The sequence below is a fragment of the Ruditapes philippinarum genome, unplaced genomic scaffold, assembly GCF_026571515.1.
Source record: "Ruditapes philippinarum isolate M1 unplaced genomic scaffold, ASM2657151v2 ctg11638_1_1_1_1, whole genome shotgun sequence".
Taxonomy (NCBI): Eukaryota; Metazoa; Mollusca; class Bivalvia; order Venerida; family Veneridae; genus Ruditapes; species Ruditapes philippinarum.
Genome location: NW_026858703.1, coordinates 22,049 through 30,012, shown reverse-complemented (window position 1 = coordinate 30,012; position 7,964 = coordinate 22,049). Strand labels below are relative to the sequence as shown.

The 7,964-nt window shown below is 33.1% G+C and overlaps 1 protein-coding gene across 1 annotated transcript; it reads right to left on the bottom strand.

Moving 5' to 3' along the window:
- Positions 1–1,475: 1,475 nt before the first annotated feature.
- LOC132753992 (zinc finger protein ZFAT-like) lies at positions 1,476–5,068 on the bottom strand. Its single transcript, XM_060744575.1, has 3 exons — positions 4,845–5,068; positions 4,457–4,592; positions 1,476–2,957 (listed from the first exon to the last, which is right to left on the bottom strand). Exons 1-3 carry the CDS (start codon positions 5,066–5,068, stop codon positions 1,476–1,478), a joined length of 1,842 nt encoding a protein of 613 aa, XP_060600558.1.
- Between the last annotated feature and the right edge of the window lie 2,896 nt (positions 5,069–7,964).

Sequence of the window (7,964 nt, the reverse complement as noted above, 5' to 3'; positions counted from 1 at the left end):
ACAATATACCAGGTAATAGAATAAAGTATTGAGGATGTAATCATCATAAATATAATAATTTTATTTTCATAACTGCGGACAGTCTTTCATATAAACAAAGTGTTTACAGACAAGTTAACAGGTTGATTTTAAAATTGTCTTTAAACAAAATCCCACAAACTAACTAGGTGAATGAATTAAATATATTTGCATATTATTACTAATACATGTAATATAATAAAATGTTCTTTCATTTCAATTATTATCTATTAGTAAGTTTTTTTTTAACAGATGACAAATAAAACACTGACCAGCACAAACGTGTAAAAAAACACAAAGAAAATCTAATATGCAGAATGGATTTTCAAGTATTACGTTCCTTAAAATTCATTATGAATTATATTACATATTGTTTACAGTATGAACAGACTAAGCATAACTAAGAGGATAGATTTATAATACACACTTCTTCAGAAAACAATTTATCTAGAACGATAATTTCATAAATAACAAAATTGTATAAATATAGGATATTGATTGAGTGAAGACTTTAATTAACAAGTCGAAGAAAATCATATGATGTGAGCCACTAGTGTAATAAATTTGTTTTTATTAACTTTATTACACACCTGTATCTTTAGTTTAAGTCATAATTATATTTATAATTCATGTACTTTGTAGATAAGTCAAATACAGACATAAAATTTATCATTTTCATTTTTCATTCAAGAAATACAGCTGAGAATAACTTAGAAGAAATTTAAATGTATAGTTCTATAAGTTTACAAAATTGTTTAAATTTTGAAAAGAAAAATTAAACAATCCCTGTAGGAAAAAAATATGTTTGTAATTTCGATTAAAATGAATAGCACGTGCACAAAATCATTGCTAAATGGTTAAAACTTACTTAAAATGGTAGCATAATGTTTTGTTCCAAAAAAAATATTTTGATGAATTTTTGTGCGTGCCATTCTATGTTTTTTTTTGAGAATGTAAACAACATATTAATTTTACACTTATTTCAATAGATATAGCTAAATAGTCTTCAAAAAGCCAACAATTATATGTGAGTTAAAAATTGTTTCATCTAAATGTATTATAAAGATGAGGTCTTATTTTATTAATGAAAAAATAAGTCTACAAAAAACCATGACTATAACTAAACTATTGTGTAACATTTAAAAGGTGAATACAGGTAAACATTATAGCCTTACTATCATGCTGTCCTAGCTATTTCAAGTTCAAGACATGTAAGTAGCAACAATCCTATCTGTAACTGCATAAATATCAAGCCAATCCAGCTTGCAGAACTTTACCAAAGCAGGCCAAATATTGTTGAATGCTTAAATTTAGCAGTTTGATATTAAAATCCATTTAACAACAAATATACTTTTTTTTAAATTCAATTGAGCTAAAGTCCATCTCACAAATCTAGCAATGTCACCATTAATTTCATACCAGTTTATACCACTTAACAAATGAAAACTTTTCAGCAACTATGAACCTTCAGGTGCTATTTCAACTTTATACACTTCACCATTTATCTCAACAAAGTCTCCTGTAGCCAACTGACTTAATTGTTCCGTAGACACTTCAAATCTTTCATTACCTTCAGCTGATACTTCCTCTAAAGTGCCTTCATCCCTGATGATAGTTTCACTGGAATTCAAAACTTCTGCTTCATTCATTTCATGTGTTGAAACTATCTCTATGGCCGATGATACGATTTCTGAAGTCATATCATTATCCACATTCTGTGTTTTAAGAATTCCGGCCTGCTCTGCAAGAGCCTGTAATCCTTCAATAGCTTCAGCAGCTTCATGTTCCTGCACTGAGGCGTGAAGAACTGTGCTAATTGACACCTGAGGAGATACCATGCTGTGTTCATGCGATGAATCTGAGACCACATACGATTCCATTTCATCTGCCATTATGTTGTCTATTGTAATCTTTTCTGCATGAAATGGAGCAGTGTCTTCCCCAGAGCCGGTCATGAACTCCATCTGAGCTGCATCATCCATTGTCTGAGTGGTGACAATATCTGACAAAGCCATGACACTAGATTTGACACTTTGACCTTGAACTTGAGCCGCTGCATTGTCTAATGTGACGTAACAATTCAACCCATCATCTTTCATGATGATTTCAATGCCATGCTTCTTCTTCATATGTTGGAACACGTTTCTACGTCTTGGATTAATATACCGACACAAAACACAAGAATAAACGTGAGTGGGTGGGGAATGGTCCTGCATATTATGTTTCCTCATGTGAACCAACAGGTTCTTTTTACTGTTTGTGTGGAAGTCGCAGACAACACATTGAAAATCGTTCGGCCCTTCATCAGGCATGACTTGTTTATGTTGAGCATATAGATGTTTATATAAATTAATCAGCTTGGAGAATTTCATTGAGCAGTAGTTGCAAGCGAATATTTTATCAGTACTGGAATAGTCCGACTTCTCAAACGGTCCTATATCTGCTTCTGATGTACTTTCCTTCGAGGCAGAAGTTGTTGCTGTGCTGGAGGACTGTTCCATACCGGCTATAAGAATCTCCTGAGGATTATTGTAATTCTTTTTTAGTAAAGATCTCCGCTGGTTACGCTCTACTTCAACACCATGCTGTGACCTCATATGACGCAAAACATGCTCTTTCTGCGTTGCACGATACGTACATAGCCCGCACTGAAACGGTCGCTCTTTTGTGTGTATTAACATATGCCGCCGTAATCGGCTAACACAGTCTGTTACAAAACTACAATGCTCACAAAACAGTTTTAATTCTGGTCCATTCTTATGGAACTTTTTGTGTTGTTTCAAATCTTTTTTACTGACAGTCATAAGACCACAAACATCACATGTGAATGCATTTAAGGCCCCTTCCTGTGGCATATGTCTTCTCTTGATATGATTTTTGAGGTCTGGGTCTTCACTGGAACATACATAGTCACAAAGAGGACACTGTACATTTTTCTCCTGTGAAAAAAAACAAACAAAATTAAAAAAATGCATAGATTCGTGCTATTTTTCATGAACATTTTGAATATGTATTTAAAAGTTTAATGTTGTGAAGTGAACAAAGAAAGTAATTTACAAAGACCGTCCAAACAACATAAATAATCAGAGAGAGGTCAAATTAGCCCTTATACTGCATAAGATGTGCAGTAGAAAAATGGTGATAGATACTGCAATATCAGTCATTAATTGCACACAACATGTAAATATTAACTTGAATCATTTTGCTTCACTTTAAATCTTAGTACATTTTTCTTAAGTTTAATTAACTTGGGAAATATTTTGGCTCATCTCGAGGTGTGCAGCTTTAAGAAAAGATAAAATATATATTTAACATAAAGACATGGTAACTCATTGTCATTTATAAACATCATTGAATTTGCTTCAACGTTTAGCAAATTATTTTGAAAAATGCAATTACTATACAAATGCAGTAGAACCCTACATGGAATTATGTTTAAAGGCATATGTTGCCTCAGAAACAAATAAAGAATGCTAGATGCTCATTACTTGGTGAAAGTAGCGATTAATGTGAGAATATTATGGTAAAAGTATAAAAATGAAAACAAAGTAGTATTTTGACCTCCATACAAAATACTAATTCACTATAACTGAACATAATGCCAAAAAGCAACAGATGAAAAAGATGGTTCAGGTAATTGACCAATGAATAACTTTTTGATACAATGTACTATAAAAGAACACTAAAATAAATAAAAAGCTTTTGAGATATAAAAATAAAAACTATCAGGGGCATAATGGGCCTTTAAACAAAATGATATATTGAATTCCAACCATTAGTCTTCAAGTTATGGTCTGGACAAGGAAAATGCAACGGACGTCTGGACCGACCGACCGACCACCGGGTGACTCCTATATACCCCCCCAAACTTCGTTTTTGGGGGTATAACAATACCTGTAGGTAAGGAATATGTTTGTATATTTTCATTAAAATGAATAATTTTACACTTAATAAAAGATATTTCAGTAGATATAGAATGTATAGCTAAATAATCTTCAAAAAAGCCAACAATTATATGCGAGTTAAAAATCTTGTCACCTGAATGTATTATAAAGATGAGGTCTTATTTTATTAATGAAAAAATAAGTCTATAAAAACAATGACTGTACTATTGTGTAACATTTAAAAGGTGAATACAGGTAAACAACTTGCCTTACTATAATGCTGTCCTAGCTATTTCAAGTTCAAGACATGAAAGTAACAATCCTATCTTTAACCGCATAAATATTAAGCCAATCCAGCTCTTGCAAAGTTACCAAAGCAGGCCAAATATTGTTGATTGCTTAAATTTAGCATTTTGATGCACTTTTTAAAAATTCAATTCAGCTAAAGTCCATCTCACAAATTTAGCGACGTAAAAAATATATTTCTCACAGTTTATACCACTTAACAAATGAAAACTTATCAACAACTATGAACCTTCAGGCGCTATTTCAACTTTATACACTTCACCATTACTCTTAACAAAGTCTCCTGTAGCCAACTGACTTAATTGTTCCGTAGACACTTCGAATCCTTCATTACCTTCAGCTGATACTTCCTCTAAAGTGCCTTCATCCCTGATGATAGTTTCACTGAAATTCAAAACTTCTGCTTCATTCATTTCATGTGTTGAGACTATCTCTATGGCCGATGATACGATTTCCGAAGTCATATCTTTATCCACAGTCTGTGTTTCAAGTATTCCGACATGCTCGGCAAGAGCCTGTAATCATCCGATAGCTTCTGCAGCTTCATGCTCCTGCACTTAGGCGTGAAGAACTGTGTTAATTGACACCTGAGGAGATACCATGCTGTGTTCATGCAATGAATCCGAGACCACATACGATTCCATTTCATCTACCATTATGTTGTCTATAATTGTAATCTTTTCTGCATAAAATGGAGCAGTGTCTTCCCCAGAGCCGGTCATGAATTCCATCTGAGCTGCGTCATCCATTGTCTGAGTGGTGACAATATCTGACAAAGCCATGACAGTAGATTTGACACTTTGACCTTGAGCCGCTGCATTGTCTAATGTGACGTAACAATTCAACCCATCATCTTCCATGATGATTTCAATGTCATGTTTCTTCTTCATATGTTGGAACACGTTTCTACGTCTTGGATTAATGTACCGACACAAAACACAAAAAAGTTACTCATTTGCCAATTACCTGAACAATCTGTTTCATCTGTTGCTTTTTTGCAATATGTACAGTTACAGTGGTCATTAGTGAATAAGTATTTTGTTTGGAAGTCAAAATACTACTTTGTTTTCAGTTGCTACCTTTTTGACACATAATTTCACATTTATCGCTACTGTGTGAGGTAACAAACATTTTTGTAAAACATTATTTAAGCATTATAAAATTCATGCTTGCTTTTTCTTATTAAGTACAAATTCATTTGTTTCTGAGGCAAAATGTGTCTAATTTAAATTTTAACATATTATTGTTCGAGTCTAGGTCAGTTTGTACATTTTTTCTCGCCCCGTTACATTTGATTCACGTGGGGCCATTATTGCATATAGTTCAGCGTATAATTTTGATTGATCTATAGCCCTGAGATATATGGGAACTAATTTTAATATAGCAGGAGTAATTGCCATGGATCAGAACTGTTTTTAGGGGAGTAGATTTGAAAGCGGCCGGATAGCTCAAAGGGTAGTGCAGCGGTACGTATTTCGAGGGTCCGAGGTTCAAGACCTTGTCAGGCTGCACATTTTCTCACCCTGTAACAAAATTACCAATTGATGGGACAGACGATATAAAATAATTAAATATTTAATCAAAATAAGATAAAATTAGTTTACTATTTATCTGCATTATACAATCTACAATGAAGATTTATTGTGGAAAGACAGTTAGAACACCACATGATCATGTATATATACAAAACAACTATTGCATTTTAGAAATCATAATTGTTTGCAGAAGTGGATCCAAGATTTTACACCAGAGTAGGTTTGTAAAATTTCAATGATGGGCACAATACATATGTCAGTGTGTCTTTGGTATTTTACTAGTTTTCCAAAAGAATCACGAGTTATTAAATCTTTGAAAAGGACAAATATTTTTATTGACGTCATACGATTTCTATAATAATCTTTGTTGAGAGCATTCAGTTATATATAATATTACATTTCGCAAACAGATCTCTATAAATGAATAAATTGATATGATTGAGATTGCGAAATGTAATATCCAGGCCACACCACGGGAGGAACACTTTCACGTATGATGGCTGAATTTTGCCATTTCGTTACTTCGTCATCTAGAACCACAGGGTTAAACTACTTTCAACTCGTATTATGTCTGTTAGGTCCGTAATCTGGTTCCCTGTCCTATTATGGTTCCCATCCAAGATGGCTGCCCATAATGGGATCAGGAAACCCCCAAGCGTATTGGACAGATTTCTGTGCAATGGACTGCGTCTTAAATAGAAATTTCAAACAACCAGATAATGAACGCAAAATTAAAACCAGTGGAGCACCTGTTAGCCTTATCCAATCAGATAATGTCCTAGATTAAAGTAGCCAATGAAACCGCGTCTGGGTTTCCAAGGTAAAATTAGAACGCCGTAACAACAACAAAAATGAAACAAGTGTTTCCCTCGATTCAGTGAAAACTGTTTGAATTTCTTTGACTAAAGTAATTCTTTATGTCATAATTAGGCAATATCCCGTATTAGTCCCCTGGGGGACTATTAAATTCTCACAAAATTTGTGTCGTTCAGACGCTTGACTTTGTTGCGCATGCGCAAAATAATTGCCTGTCAGTGCGCATTGCGCGTATGTCTATATCACGTGATAAATAACTTACATGAATAAAACATGAACGGAATGAATTATGAAATACAATCTGTAGCCATGTTAAATGTAATGCAGATATGACAATGAAACACAACACATCACATGTCTGCATAATAATAAACATTGTATGTCATATATAAATTTTCCAACTAATTATTGAGATTCATTCCGCATACATACGGAATGAATGTCAATAATTGAATAATTTCACAATTGTCATATGAAAGTTATCTAATTAATTACTGATATTAATTCCGTGTACTATATATAAATTACGGAATGAATGTCAATAAATAATTATTAAATGTGTATATGACATATTTATTGTTAGATTAATACATTTATCACCTATTTTATGTACGTCTGTGTGTGTGTGTGTGTGTATGTGTGTGCATGTGTGTGTTTGTGAATGAGTGAGTTGGTGAGTGAGTGCGTGCATGCGTGCGCGCGCGCGTGCGTGCGTGCGTGTGTATGTGTGTGTGTGTGTTCTATAGGAGAATTGTGGGATGTGTGTTACAAGCTCTGTTTAACGAAAGATCCGTTGTACATGGCAGTGCACATAGGCCTTCTTTATTTTTACCATCTTGCCAGATTTTAGTCTGAAGCGCGTATGTGTGTGAAACATGCTGAATGAAAATTTAGCATCAAAGGGCATTTTCACCAAGACATTCCACCAGTTAGCCAGAAACTGAGAGAAAAAAACCATATACATGTATTAAGATTTTATTATGATTTTATAAGAAATTTTTATAAAAACAAAGACAAACAAGAGGCTTTACATTTATTTTTCTATTAATAAATTAAAGTTATTTATTGGAGTGAAACATTTAAGTGAAGAAGAATAAACATTCATTTATGATAAATACTTATCCTATTCAATACGAAGAAAACGTTCAACGTGTCAGACATAAACATAAAATTTTGTTTTGCATTTTCTTGCATATTTGAAGTAATTTACTTCAGATATAAAAAGGACAGGAAATATACAGGGTGAATAAAAAACTTATAACAAACATTTAACATCAAAGGGAAGTTAATTCTTGGAATAAAGGTGACAAAATTATTTGAGTATTCATAAGTATAAGCAAGAGTAATGACGTCAGCAAGATCCTATTAAAATCAATTAAAGAAGATTGATAACGGTTAAAAGTTT

Excerpts from the sequence above, each read along its gene's own strand:
- LOC132753992 (XM_060744575.1), bottom strand. The coding sequence starts at position 5,068 with ATGGAAGATGATGGGTTGAATTGTTACGTCACATTAGACAATGCAGCG. Across the intron at positions 4,593-4,844 it reads ATGGTAGATGAAATGGAATC|TGAAACTATCATCAGGGATG; the intron begins GTATGTGGTCTC and ends TTTGAATTTCAG. Across the intron at positions 2,958-4,456 it reads GTAATGGTGAAGTGTATAAA|GAGAAAAATGTACAGTGTCC; the intron begins GTTGAAATAGCG and ends TTTTTTTCACAG.